Source organism: Scyliorhinus canicula, chromosome 17 (genome assembly GCF_902713615.1).
Source record: "Scyliorhinus canicula chromosome 17, sScyCan1.1, whole genome shotgun sequence".
Classification (NCBI taxonomy): Eukaryota; Metazoa; Chordata; class Chondrichthyes; order Carcharhiniformes; family Scyliorhinidae; genus Scyliorhinus; species Scyliorhinus canicula.
In genome coordinates this window covers 114,980,830-114,995,679 of record NC_052162.1, presented here as the reverse complement: position 1 = coordinate 114,995,679, position 14,850 = coordinate 114,980,830, and the positions used below count along the sequence as shown (strand labels likewise).

At 48.0% G+C, this 14,850-nt stretch overlaps 1 protein-coding gene across 1 annotated transcript in view; it reads left to right on the top strand.

Annotated features, from left to right (window-relative positions):
* The window catches only part of LOC119952155 (gastrula zinc finger protein XlCGF26.1-like), a 44,471-nt gene extending 43,257 nt beyond the window's left edge, over positions 1–1,214 (top strand). Inside the window, exon 3 of the mRNA XM_038775749.1 lies at positions 1–1,214. Within this exon, the coding sequence (XP_038631677.1) occupies positions 1–980 (980 nt within the window). The 3' untranslated portion in view covers positions 981–1,214.
* Positions 1,215–14,850: the final 13,636 nt, after the last annotated feature.

The following is a 14,850-nucleotide window of genomic DNA, read 5'->3' as shown; positions in this document are numbered from 1 at the left end:
AGCTGGAAACTCATCGACACAGTCACACTGGGGAGAGGCCATTCACCTGCTCTCAGTGTGAGAAGGGATTCACTCAATTATCCAGCCTGCAGACACACCAGCGAGTTCACACTGGGGAGAAACCATTCACTTGCTCTCAGTGTGAGAAGGGATTCACTCAATTATCTAGCCTGCAGAGACACCAACAAGTTCACACTGGGGAGAGACCGTTCACCTGTTCTCAGTGTGGGAAGGGATTGACTCGGTTATCTGGCCTGCGAATACACCAGCGAGTTCACACTGTGGAGAGACCATTCACCTGCTCTCAGTGTGGGAAGGGATTCACTCAATTATCCAGCCTGCAGAAACACCAGCTAATTCACACTGGGGAGAGACCATTCACCTGCTCTCCGTGTGGGAAGGGATTCACTCAGTTATCCCACCTGCAGAAACACCAGCGAGTTCACACTGGGGAGAGGCCGTTCACCTGCTCTCAGTGTGAGAAGGGATTCACTCAGTTATCCCACCTGCAGAGACACCAACGAGTTCACACTGGGGAGAGGCCGTTCACCTGCTCTCAGTGTGAGAAGGGATTCACTCAGTTATCCCACCTGCTGACACACCAGCGAGTTCACACTGGGGAGAGGCCGTTCACCTGCTCTCAGTGTGGGAAAGGATTCAGAACTTCATCAGACCTGCTGACACACCAGCGAGTTCACACTGGAGAGAGGCCATTCAATTGCTCACACTGTGAGAAAGGATTCACTACTTCATCAAGCCTGATGACACACCAGCGAATTCACACTGGGGAGAGGCCGTTCACCTGCTCTCAGTGTGAGAAGGGATTCACTCAGTTATCCTGCCTGAAGAGACACCATCGAGTTCACACTGGGGAGAGGCCATACACCTGCTCTCAGTGTGAGAAGGGATTCAGTCGGTTATCCAACCTGCAGAGACACCAGCGAGTTCACAGAGGGGAGAAGGCGTTAACCTGCTCATAGTGAGAGAAGGGATTCAGATATCCATACACCCTGCAGGAACACTAGCGAGTTCACACCTGGAAGAAGCCATTCACCTGCTCTGAGCTGGGGAGATATTCAATAATCCGGAGACACTCGTGAGTTAATTCTGGGGAGAGACCATTCATCTGCTCTCAATGTGGGGCGGGGTTTGTGATTTATCACACCTGTTGTGACTCCAACAACTTCACAATAAATTCCAGATGTTGGCTCTGTTGTTATTGTTTCTGCTCTCACTGACATCCAGGACTGCATTTTGTTCATTCTGACATCTGGTGAATGGTGATGATTGGACGGTTTCTTTCTGTTGGACTGGCCGGTCTAACACCTCTGCCTCCGGTGGGCTGACCATTTTTGAGCCTCGTTGCGATTACCTGGTTCCAAGTTTGACGAGGAGCACAGAATGAAAAGGTGTTTGCATGTTGGAAGATATTTAGTTCCCAAAGCAGCCACATTGCCATGAAGATGGGCTATGGTGGTTACAGGGTTCTTTTGTCTAATTTATCTGGGTGTTTCACGCAGAAGGAAACTGTCATGGTTTGAGCGGCAAGTTGTCTGGGGTAGATTGGGAAATTACAATAAACATATCACTGAAAGGGGCAACGCAGTTGGATAAGGTCGCTAAGAAGGCAGACGGCATGCTTGGCTTCATTGGTCGGGCACTGAGTATAAATATTGGCAAGTCATGCTGCAGCTGTACAGAACCTTAGTTAGGCCACAATTGGAATATTGCCGACAATTCTGGTCACCACATTACCAAAAGGATGGGGAGGCTTTGCAGAGAGTACAGAGGAGGTTTACCAGGATGTTGCCTGGCCTGGAGGGGATTAGCTATGAGGAGAGGTTGGATAAACTCGGATTGTTTTCACTCGAGCGACAGAGGCTGTATATAATGACCCTGTGTTCTACTGCATGGCCTTCATTCCCTCTATTACTTCTACAATTCTGATCGGGGCTCCAAACCCCTCAACTAACCCTTCCTCCACCTTCGGAAACTTCAACCCTTCCAAAAACTGCCTCATCCCCTCCACCCTAGCTGGGGGTTCTGACTCATACAGCCAACGAGAAAACTCCTTATACCCCCCCCATTCACCCCCGCTGGGTTCCCCCATTCACCCCCGCTGGGTCCAAGACCATGTCCCCCCCTCTGTCCTTCACTCTTCCTATCTCCCTGGCCACCTCCCTCTTCTTTAGTTGGTGTGCTAGCATCCTACTGGCCTTCTCCCCATACTCAGAAATCGCCCCCCTCGCCTTCCTCAGCTGCCCCACCGCCTCCCCTGTGGGTAACAGACCAAACTCCATCTGCAGCTTCTGCTGCTCCTTCAAGAACCCTGCCTCTGGGGCTTCAGAATACCTTCTGTCCACCTGGAGTATTTCCCTAACAAGCCTATTCATCTCTACCAGCTACACCTTCTCCCTATGAGCCCGTATCCAAATTAGCTCCCCCCCTAACCACCGCCTTCAGCGCTTCCCAAACCGTTGCAGCCGGAACCTCCCGCGTCATTTATCTCCAAATAATTCTGGATGGCCTCCCTCACCCGCCCGCACACCCCCTCGTCCGCCAACAGTCCTACATCCAATCTCCATTGCGGTCGCTGACCCTACTCCTTGCTCACCTGTAGATCCACCCAGTGTGGGGCAGGGTGCAACACAACAATCGCCGAATACTCGGTATCCACTACCCCCGCCAGCAAAGCCTTGTTCAAAATGAAAAAAATCAATCCGGGAATACACTTTGTGCACGTGGGGAAAAAAAAGAAAACTCCTTCGCTCTTGGCCGTCCAAACCTCCACAGGTCACCCCCCCCCCCCCCCCCCCCCAATCTGTTCCATAAACCTCTTTAGCTCTTTTCCCGCAGCACGCACCCTCCCTGTCCTTGAACTCGACTGATCCAACCTCTGATCTCTAACCGTATTGAAGTGTCCCCCATCCCCCCATGATCAGCTTGTGCGAATCCAGGTCCGGAATCTTCCCCAACACCCACCTCATAAACTCCGCATCGTCCCAATTTGGTGCGTGAATATTCACTCATACCACCGGCATCCCCTCCAGCTTCCCACTCACCATGATATTCCTACTCCGAGTCCGCCACTATATTCCCTGCCTCAAATAACACCCGCTTATTAATCAAGATCGCAACCCCCTGAGGGGCGGCATGTGGCACAGTGGTTAGCACTGGGACTGCGGCGCTGAGGACCCGGGTTTGAATCCCGACCCTTGGTCACTGTCCATGTGGGGTTTGCACTTTCTCCCCATGTCTGCGTGGGTTTCACCCTCACAACCCAAAGATGTGCAGGTGAGGTGGATTGGCCGCACTAAATTACCCCTTAATTGGAGAATAATTAATTGGGCACATATTTTTTTTAAAAGATTGCAACCCCCCTAGTTTTATAGTCTAGCCCCAAATGAAATATCTGCCCGACCCACCCTTTCCTCAGCCAAGTCTGATCCACTACCCTCAGGTGTGTCTCTTGTAACATTGCCACGTCCGCCTTCAACCTCTTCAAATGCACAAACACACGAGCCCTCTTGACCGGCCCAGTCAGCACCTCTCACGTTCCATGTGATCAGCCTGGTCGGGGGGCACACCCCCCACCCTCACCCCCTGCCGATCAACCATCACCCTTCTTAGGCCAGCCTCCAGCTTGCGTCCTGCACCTCCTCAGGCCCGCCCTTGGTTGCCCACCATTGTTGGCCTCCAATTTGTCTCCCAATGCCAAACCCTCCCCTGTCAGCAGAACAATTCCCTCCCCCCACCCCCCACACTAACAAAACAGCAATCCAACCCCCCCCCCCCCCCCCCATACCAAACTAGTCACCTGCTTGGCGCCCACTGAGCTAGCCCACCCAGCTAGCCCATGGTGCCAAGCAGCCTACCCCCCATTGAACTCCCTCCCCGCTCGAACAGACAGATGCAAAACATCACAATTCCCAACAAAAACAAAGAAGAAAATTCCACCCACCATCCCCCCCACAGGAACAAAGCTAACCCGCATACAAAACTGAACAACGGCCCAAAAATTGGTACAAAAACACGACATTCACAGCCCATAAAGAAAATAAATTTAGCAGCATAGGTACAGAATTACTCGCCCCAAGTTCAATGTCCTCCATCACCTGCCAGTCCCCTGTCCTTAATAAAGTTCTTCGCCTCATCCAGCGATCCAAAATAAAGTTCTTGCTCTTCATAAGTAACCCATAAACGAGCTGGTTACAACATGCCGAACTTCACCCCTTTCTTAAAGAGGGCCGTTATAACTTTGTTGAATCTCGACCTTCTTTTGGCCAGTTCTGCACCCAAGTCCTGGTAAATGCAGTTTGTTATTTTCCCATTTACCGCAGCTCGGCTGCCTGGCCCACCTCAAGATCTGTTCCTTATCCAGGAACCGGGGCATTCGGACCACCATCGCCCTCGGCGCCTCATTCATCCGTGGCTTCCTTGCAAGCGTTCTGTGCGCCCTGTCCACCTCCAAGGGTCGAGTAAACCTTCCCCCAGCAGATTCTCGAACATACCCGCCACGTCTGTCCCTGCGTCCGATCCCTCAATGCCCTCCGAGAGGCCAACGATCCTCAGGTTCTACCTGCGTGACCTGTTCTCCAGATCCTCCACCTTCTCTTGCAGCCTTTTCTGATGGTCCCTCATCAGCTCCACTGCCATCGCGGTTAGCTGGTCCTCGTGCTCAGCCACCGCCTCTTCCACCTTCTGGATCACCTGTCCCTGGGCTTCCAATCTTTGCCCCACCCGGTCAATCCCCGTCTTAATCGGGTCCAGGTCTTTGCTTGGCGAAGCTCTGCTGAAGGAATTTCACCAGCTGCTCCGTTGACCACTGGGCCAGCAATCCCAGTCCCTGAGCCTCCGCCATGTTTTCCTGGGCAGTCTTCACTACCTTCTTTGCCCAACAATCTCAATGCCCTCTGAGAGGCCAACGATCCTCAGGTTCTGCCTGAGAGAGAGGCACCCTAGTCAGTAACAAAAATAAGTAATGAAATTGAGTTCAGACACGATCTGCATGAACTGACACCACTTTGTTGACAGATTAACAGAGTAATCACTGTACTTGAATCAATGTTATTAACTTTTGGAATTGAATGAATTAAGGGTCAGATTAACTATGTCACAATAACCCAGTATCAGATAGGTCTGTTTAACACAGAACAGGGTTAAACCCAGTGTCCAATATTAGAGGTCTCTGAGGCTGTTGCAAGCCTAGTTCCACTGTGCAGCTGACAAGTCCACAGCTTCAGTGAACTCATGTACCCAGGGTCTGTTTCTGAATCCTCATCACAACATATTACCTGGTTAGTTATTATATATATAATCACGGTCGAATAGCTCATGCAAAGCTCAACCAGAAACTATGGTTCTTCCCTTCCCGCACCTGCCAGGGGATCCCGGATAAGGTGGTGTCGAGAGTAGGAGTAAGGGAGGGAAGGTTTCAAGAGAACTACAAGGAACTGATGGAGTGGGAGGGAGCCCCGAGGGAGGTGAAGCAAAAGTGGGAGGAAGAGCTGGGTGGGGAGTTGGAGGCCGGATTATGGGAGGAGGCCTGAGGCGAGTCAATGCATCCTCGTCCTGTGCCAGGCTCAGCCTAACACAAATCAAGGTGGTCCATAGAGCGCACAGGACGGGGGTGCAGATGAGCAGATTCTTTGAGGGGGTGGAAGACAGGTGTGGGCGCTGTGCGGGGGGACCTGTGAACCATGTTTATTTGTTCTGGGCATGTCCGAGGCCGAGAGGTTTCTGGCAGGGGTTTGCTGACCTCATGTCAGAAGTATTAAAGACGAAGGTGGTACCGAGTCCAGAGGTGCCGATCTTTGATGTGTGGGAAGTTCTGGGAGCCCAGGGGGTGGGAGAGGCCGATGTTCTGGCCTTTGCCTCTCTGGAGGCTCAGAGACGGATCCTACTGGGATGGAGGGACTCGGAACTCCCGAAGTTGGGAAAATCAAGTTTACCTTGAGGGGATCGTTACAGGGGTTTGCCGCTCATTGACGTCTTCAAGAAAAATTAAGCTGTGACCAGGGGCGGGGGGGGGGCATGGGGGTTTGAGTAAGGTTCGGAACACCAGTGGAAAGGGGGGCTGGGGAAGGAGGTCCTGTTTGTGTAAGCCATGTGGCCTGGGGTTTGTTACTGGATGGGTGTCTTGTTTTGTTCCTTTTGATACCTGATGGTTAAAATTGTTACAATTATAAATGCCTTAATAACATATTTTCTAAAAAAAAGAAACTATGGTTCTTCTTTCTACTGATTCCAGCTCCGACAAGGGGTCACAGCATCTCCAGCCCTCAGCTCAGTTACTGGGCTGTCATTGACATGAGCAACAGAGAGACAGCAAGTTGCCTGAGGATGAAATGGGAAGTTGAAACTTGTGGCTCTAAACCAACTGTGCAAGATCTCTGTCAAGATCAGTAATTTTAAAAAATAAATTGTAAACTCAGTGAACAAATTAATGAGTCATAAGACAAAAACTTCAAGTTTATGACTTTTCCTGCAGCATACAAACTAGAAACAACACTGCCTAATCACAATTTTTATAAGGAAAGTATTCATTAAACTATAAATAGAACGTTGCCCTTTTACTTTGAACACAATCAAAAATCGCACTCCATGGTAACGTCGCTGAAGTTGTCACTCAATTCCTCTGGAACCAGTCCAATGTGACTCTTCGTTCCTGTGTTTACTTCCATTCTATTCCTTTGCCTGACTGTCAACCCTTAACCACAGAAGTGTCTTGCAGTGATGGTTCTCCTGATGATATTCAGGTCCTGATATAATAATAATCTTAATTGTCACAAGTAGGCTTACATTAACACTGCAATTAAGTTACCGGGAAAAGCCCCAAGTCGCCACATTCCGGCGCCTGTTTGGGTACAGAGGGAGAATTCAGAATGTCCAAATTACCTAACAGCACATCTTTCGGGACTTGTGGGAGGAAACCGGAGGAAACCCACACAGACATGTGGAGAACGTGCAGACTCCGCACAGTGACCCAAACCGGGAATCGAACCTGGCACCCTGGTGCTATAAAGCAACAGTGCTAACCACCATGCCGCTCATAACCAAGTGACTCTTCCAAATCCTGAAGTCTTTTTTTCTGCAAATCATCATCTAATGTCTTGTAAAAGGTATTCACAAATGGAAATTAAGAACAGACAATTCTAGTTCCTGTGAAACATTCTTTCCTCAAAAGTTGTAAATCTCCATCCCACACACTCTCCCTCCATCTCACTCTGCTGTACCTGTGTCGATGAGATTCCAGTTTGGATGGGCAGTTTAATCCCTTACCACAGTCCCCACATTTCCACGGTTTCTCCATGTTTTGGGTCTCCTCGTGTGTCTCCAGTTTGGACAATCAGTTGAAGCCTCGTCCACACACAGAATACGTGTACGGTTTCTCCCCACTGCGAATGTGTAACAGGTTGTGTAACTGGTTAAAGCTCTTTCCACAGTCAGTGCTCTGGAACACTCTCACTCGGGTGTGTGTGCCTCAGTGCTTTTCCAGTCACATTGATGTTTCACACTTGTCGAAGCCAACAGAAGAAACATGTCTCCTCCTAGATTGAAAGGTTGATGATATTCAGGTCCTGATGAATCGAGTGATTCTGTCAGATCTTGACATGACATTTGGTTCGAGATTTCTTTCTCTAAATCTTCACTTTGTAATGTCCTGGAAAAGGAGTTTACAGAAGTTATCACTGTCAGTACAGGATGGAAATTCAGAACAGACAATTCTAGTTTCTATGGAACATTCTTTCCTCTCTCATTCCCCAAAATCTGTAAATCTCCATCCCACACACTCTCCCTCCATTTTCACTCTGCTGTATCTAATATTCACCCTCCCAATTCTCCTGAAGGTGCTGATTCAGGCTGATTGGCAGATCCATGCTCACTGCTTCCTGTCCTGGACACAGAGACTGAAAATCTTCATGCAGGCTGCTAGTCAGATCTATGTCTATATTACTGGGCTAAAGATGTGTTTAATGTATAGGATTGTTTCAGTTGGTTAAGATAAAGGGGGTTGTGATTGATCATTATCTTGAATTTGCTGCCAATGAAAGTAATCAGCAGAGATGATCAATAATTTCTAAATGAAATTGGATGGGCTCTGCTGGGTTACAGAATGGGACCCACTCGAGACTGACAGAATTGCTTGACGATTTGGCGTCGATTCAAAAAGTCCAATGGACTCCTTCCTTTCTGTTATAAATCTGACTGGAAATACATAACATAGGTACTGTATTATGTTACAAGAGTAAAACAATTAATGTTCTTTATGACAGAACCATCAATTGTATATCTAATCTGGATAACAACACCAGACATATCTCTGTCCTCATGGAATCAGAGTTTTACAGTCAAGCACGAGGCCCTTCATTTCTACACTAGCCATCAGGCGCCTATTTGTGATCATCCTATTTTCCAGCACTTGGTCCGTAGCCTTGCATGCTTTAGCTTATCCAGTGCACACCTCAATGCTACTTCAATGTTGTGAGGTTTCCCGCCTCTGCCACACTTTCAGTCACTGAGTTCCAGATTCCCACCACCCTCTGGTGAAAATGATTTTCCTGAAATCCCCTCTAAATCCCCTGCCTTTCACTTTGTTATTGACGGGTCTACCAAGGGGAATGGTTTCTTCCTGCGGCCAGAGGAAATTTGAAAATAGTCAGAACCTCTGCAATCTCCTCCCCGGACTCCCACAGCAGCCTTGGATACATCTCCTATGGGCCTGGGGATTTAAACAAGTGAACAACAAAAAGCCTGAAAAAGAGCATAAATGCAATGTGGAGAAAAGAATGTGTTTTACTCACAAATATGGGAGACAAGAGGAAGCTTCAGCCTGTTGGGAGTCAATCTTCATTCAGAGACAAAAGAGTAGCAGCTTTCCTGGGCAGCAGGAAGCTCTGTGCAGCCATTGACAAATCCCAGATTCTGATTGGTTGGAGGACCAGAGCCCTTCCGGTCCTCCGTGGATTTCCATAGGTCAATCTCCCTCATGGAAACAATAAAGGGGCGGATCACGACTCACGTGAGGGTGGGAGGGCATTTGACCTCCACACGTGCTGAGCTGTTGTCCAATCCGCAGTATTTATTTTCTGCGACCAGTGATATTGTTCCCAATGGGATACTGTACTGAGAACGTCCCTCTGAGTAATTGTGACGTCTCATGGTTCCAGTGCGCAGGCTCGGTGCCGACACGGGAGCCCCGCCTCACCCGTTGTTTTCCTCCCCCTGCACCTTCTCGAGACAAGGTTTCCAGGCAACCGGCTGACAACTCTGGCCAGAGCGGATCTTCCTCTCCCTCGGGACTGCGCATGTCCAAGGGAGAGCGGAAGGTGTACATGTGCCAGCAAGAATTCACCCTCTGACATTCCTGCTGAAGTGTTGGCCAATAGGAAGAGTTGGGACCGGAAGGACTCTGTTCCTCCAGCCAATCAAGTCGCGGGCTTTGTGTGAATGAAGATCGAGCTTCACCCTAACTGCAACTTCCTCTCGTCTCCAACATCTATGAGTAAAACACTTTATTTTCTCCCCTTTCCATTTCTTTTCTCATTCTGACCTTCAATTGGTCACTAGCAGCAATTGAAGGGAAAGGAAATGAATCCAGGGAGGGTGCAGACTCTGGAAAGCTTGGCCCAGGTCTCTCTCTCTCTCTCTTAAACACATTGACATCCTTTGCTCTCTCAGCTTGACACATTTATTTGTCTGGCTCAAAGGATGGTCTCTTTCCTACTATTTACAATTAAAGGGTGGTTTCCCCAGGAGATGGTTGACATTTAAGGGGACAGTAAATTAATGTCGGACGGAGAAATGTCTGTTTATATGGGACACATCAGATATTTATTGTTCTGTACTAAAGTACATTTGTTTTCATTTCAGGTACATAGAACAGCACAGAACAGGCCCTTCGGCCCTGGATGTTGTGCCAAGCAATGATCACCCTACTCAAACCCACGTATCCACCCTATACCCGCAACCCAACAACTCCCCCCCTTACCTTACTATTAGGACACTGTGTTGCAAAACATACTAACAATATGATCATATTCAAATGAATAAGTTAAATTGAATTCGCTCATGGAAAGCCCAGGAAATGAAAAAATGAAATGAAAATCGCTTATTGTCACGAGTAGGTTTCAATGAAGATACTGTGAAAAGCCCCTAGTCGCCACATTCCGGCGCCTGTCCGGGGAGGCTGATACGGGAATCGAACCGTGCTGCTGGCCTGCTTGGTCTGCTTTAAAAGCCAGCGATTTAACCCAATGAGCTAAATCAGCCTCTAATGAGCTAAATCAGCCCCTGGAGAAGCAAGTCAGGCGAATTCAAGCTGATGCATTTGAGATAGGGGTCCCATACTTTACAAAATACATAAGACTCAGAATAGAGTACAGACTTTAAAAATTCCATCGGAATGGATTCCATAATCAGCCCATGCCAGTTTGGGCTCGAGGGGAAGTTGTCGCTAATCCAGGAGCTGAGGATATTTTTACCAGTGACAAACATTGGGATATTATAATCGACATTTTTCATTCGAATCTGTGATTCCCCATCTGGGAGACCCAGGATCAGGAATACAGGGTAAGGCTCTATCAAAAATTCTCTCCAATTCCCTGACTACATTTGATGAATAGGATTGAATCTTGATGCAGCTCCGTAGACAATGTATATAGTCACCCTCAACTACCAGGCACTTTTGGCATATAGGGATTGGATTTGTTTATTGTCACGTGTACCGAGGTACAGTGAAAAGTATTGTGCTGCGTACTATCCAGACAGATCATTCCATACATGGAAAAAAAACATAGGGCATACATAAATACACAATGTAAATACATAGACAAGGGCATTGGGTGAAGCATACAGGAGCGTAGTCCTACTCAGTAGAGAAAGGGAGAGGAGATGTAGTAGAATCAAACATGTGTCTAAGACTAGGTGTCAAATGAAAGCTGTGTAGTGTCTCCAACTGGGTCTCCTTCCTATTATTGCAGTTCAAAATTTCACCAGCCATAATCCCATATGTTACCCTGTATCTCCTCATCAATATTGACTGCTAAGTCCCATGACTACAAGGATATCAGCATTGAAATTCAGGATATGGAATTTAGAGCATCATAGAACTGGCTCATCAATTGTTTAGGCTCCACAGAATTCAGGGTTCTTTCTACTGGAGAAATTGAGGAATCAAGATGCAAAGATGTCTTGTTACAGATAATGTCTCTAATCTGTAAGTACTTAAAAAAGGGCAGTCTAGGGATGTAAAATTGCTGACAAAAGGATGCCCAAAGGATGACTGGGAAGCATCTCTGAACATGCCTCCCAGCCTCAAAACGCCTCTATCTCTCCAGGTATCAAATCCATGGTCAATGAGACCGGGTGGGAAGTCTAGACTGCCCTGGACAGGAGAGACAGTGGATGTCAATTTAGATTTCTCTTCTAATTGTCGGACCAACCTCCACGCTCCCGAGAGTATTAATAATAACAGGATTATCACACTTAGCAGAACCTGTCAAAATGTCACCATAAAACAAGAAGACCTGTAGAGGGAAAACTGACTGGTCTGCTTAGATATCGAGCCATATGGATGTTGGGTCCATCCTAACCCAATCCCTTATGAACTTAGATGAGAGGCCAATTGATATAACCTGATATTCAGAAGTCCCAACCCTCCCTTAGCTCTTGGTGATTGGAGCTGCACAAACTTGAGGCGAGATGTTTTTTAAATTCCAGATAACTGTACTAATCATTCCATTAATTTCCCTAATGACTCTGGTTGACAGCAGCATAGGCAGCATCTGCAGAGGGTACAACAGTCTGGGCAACACATTCATTTTAATGAAGGCGATCCTCCCTCGCCATGAAATCGAAAGAGCCGACCACCGGGCAAGGTCCCATCTCATAGTCACCATCAGCTGTGGAAACAAAAGGGAAAATGCTGGAAAATCTCAGCAAGTCTTCCAGCATCTGTAGGGAGCGAAAAGAGCTAACGTTTCGAGTCTGATGACTCTTTGTCAAAGCTGGTTTGACAGCTTTGACAAAGAGTCATCGGACTTGAAACGTTAGCTCTTTTCGCTCCCTACAGATGCTACCAGACTTGCTGAGATTTTCCAGCATTTTCCCTTTTGTTTCAGATTCCAGCATCCACAGTAATTTGCTTTTATCAGCTGTGGAAAGGTGGCCCCATATAGCTGTCTGGGGGGGGGGGGGGGGGGGGGGGTCATTAACATTCCCAGATATTTAAATCCCAAGGGGGACCATCTGAAGGGGAAGTTAGCAAGAGGAAGGGGCTTACCCCTCAACCCCTCCTCACCAATTAAGGGGCAATTTAATGTGGCCAATTCACCTACCCTGCAATCTTTGGGTTGTGGGGGTGAGACCCACACAGACACAGGGAGAATGTGCAAACTCCATTCCGGACAGTGAACCTGAGCCGGGATCGAACCCAGGTCCTCAGCAGCATGAGGCAGCAGTGCTAACCACAGCCCATGTAAAATTGATCATATAACTAGAGAAGGTGTTGCTTGGTCTGGTGAGTGTGGTTTACACTCAATTGGCTCTGTTTTATTACCTTGCTCTAGAGTCGCCAGGTATCTTTATGATACCACCACGAGGTTCAAGTTCAAGTGCTGATCAATGACTCAGTACACCAGTTAGTAAGGTTCAAATCAAAACACATTTATTATACACACAGTCAATCACTACTCATACATAAATACTACAAAACTAGGCTACTTCTACCACTACAGGCCAATACTTATCTTCTGGAAAAGGAACCCACTGGGTCAGGGAACAATGGCCTCTTGTTTAATCCTGAGACTGCAGGCTTCCAGCTGGTACGGACTAAGGGCCAGGAGCACCTATCTCGTAGCGTGCGTTGACTGGACGCTTACTTGTTGGTGCAGCTGCAAGGCAGGTCACGGTCACGGGTTGTTTCGAGCTGCTGAGTGACCCTGCCAAGAAGGCCGAATTGAACTTGGGGACTCTCTTTTATAGTCCCCAGGGGCTTTGCGCCCTTTTGGGCAGACCCCGTACCTGACTCCAATTGATTGGATCACGTACCAATCGATTGGTTTGATTTCCCCAATGCTGGGGCTGCTCCCTGATCGCTGGGTGCTCCTTGGGTGCTTGTTGGCTTCTTTTGTCTTGGACTCCTGCTGGTGCCGAGGAGTCTGGCCTTACCTTGGCCATCCTTAATTGTATCTATTCTGCCCGGGAATTGCTCATTTAATATGTATGGCTGCTGGTTTCAGTGCTGTCTGCTTTCTGCAGACCGAATACACAGAAGAACTCTGCAAACTGCTTGTTTTCTGATACTGTCCATTTTTTCCTGCGCTCTTTGCGAATCTCCATTTTAACTCGGGAAGTGGCCAACCCAGGTGGCTACAAAGGCACTAAATCTATCCACAACTCCAATACGGCTGGGACTGAAACACTGGGGTTCAACAAAAACTGCAGCCCGTCATCTGCATACAGGGATTTCTTGGGCGGCCTCACCCCACCCCCATATCAGAGGATCCGATCTGATATCCTCTGGCAAGGGCTCAGTGGCCAACGCAAACAGCCAGGGGGACTGAAGTTAAAACTCACCACTATTCTTAGAATTCCCCCTACACCAAAAAAAGGTCGATATTCTAAATGGTGAACAGGGATTCTCACTCCCTGACTCCGATGCAGGCTTCGGTGGGTGCTATTTAGGTCAAACTATATTTTCAAGTTATCCCCCAGTATAACCCATACCTTCACCGAAGAATTTTACCAACTTACCCCTTAGTAGCATCGATGTCCTGGGTCCTGCGTTGTTAAGGAAGTAAAGTAGGCTAATAACCACTTTTTCAGGTTAAGTAAAGTTATTTTATTATTATATTTTTTCTTTTAAAAGCTGCAAACACTTTCTTTACAGAAAGGTAAAAAGATCTTGCTTCTGGATGCTGCTGGTTGGTTGTAGAGACCTTCAGGCCCACCTTGACACTCAATCTTCTTTAATTTGTCCAAGGTCCATAAGGATAAGATGGGGAGGGAAGAGCATCAGCGACTATTGGACAAGATAGTTGAGGTGGATAGAAGGTATTCTGTGGCCCCCCACGAAGGGGTTGTTGGTGGAACTAAAGAAGTTACAGGGGCAGTTTGATCGGTTGACGATGGAAAGGGCGGTGGGTCAGCTGCAGAGGGAGTGGGGGTGCAGTACGAGTAGGGGGAGAAGGTGAGTCGCCGCTGGCCCACCAGATTTTGGCGACTGACAGCAGTGATAAAATTATTCAGGTGAAGCTGTAGTGGAGGGAACATGGTGTCGGATCCGGAGAGTATAAATTAGGTGTTCCAGCCAGTTTTTTGATGGGCCGGACTTCCCGGAGTTGGAGAAGGGGAAGAGGCAGACACTGGAGGAGCTGTTAGGACTAAAGGAGCTGATGGAGTGCATTGGCATGATGCAGTCAGGTAAGGCACCGGGACTGAATGGCTTTCTGGCGGAATTTTATAAGCGTTTCCCGACAGAGAAGTGGGGGGGATTTCCAGCTATGTTGGCGCAGGCACGTTTTCGCTAATCTTGAAAAAGGGGAAGAATACATTGGACAGCGGGTCCTATAGACCCATCTCCCTGCTGCATATGGATGTGAAAGTCCTGGCAAAGGTATTGGTGAGGAGGTTGGAGGGGTGTGTGCCGGAGGTGGTCTCTGAGGATCAGACGGGGTTTGTGAAGGGAAGGCAGCTCTCCTGTAATATTAGAAGGTTGTTAACCATAATTATGACCCCGTATGTTTTTTCTAGACACGGGATACCATTGATGGTCGAAACGGACAATGTTTCGACAGTTGGGAATGGACCCAGTCCAATGGGAATACTGAGAACGGTGTGGATATCGTG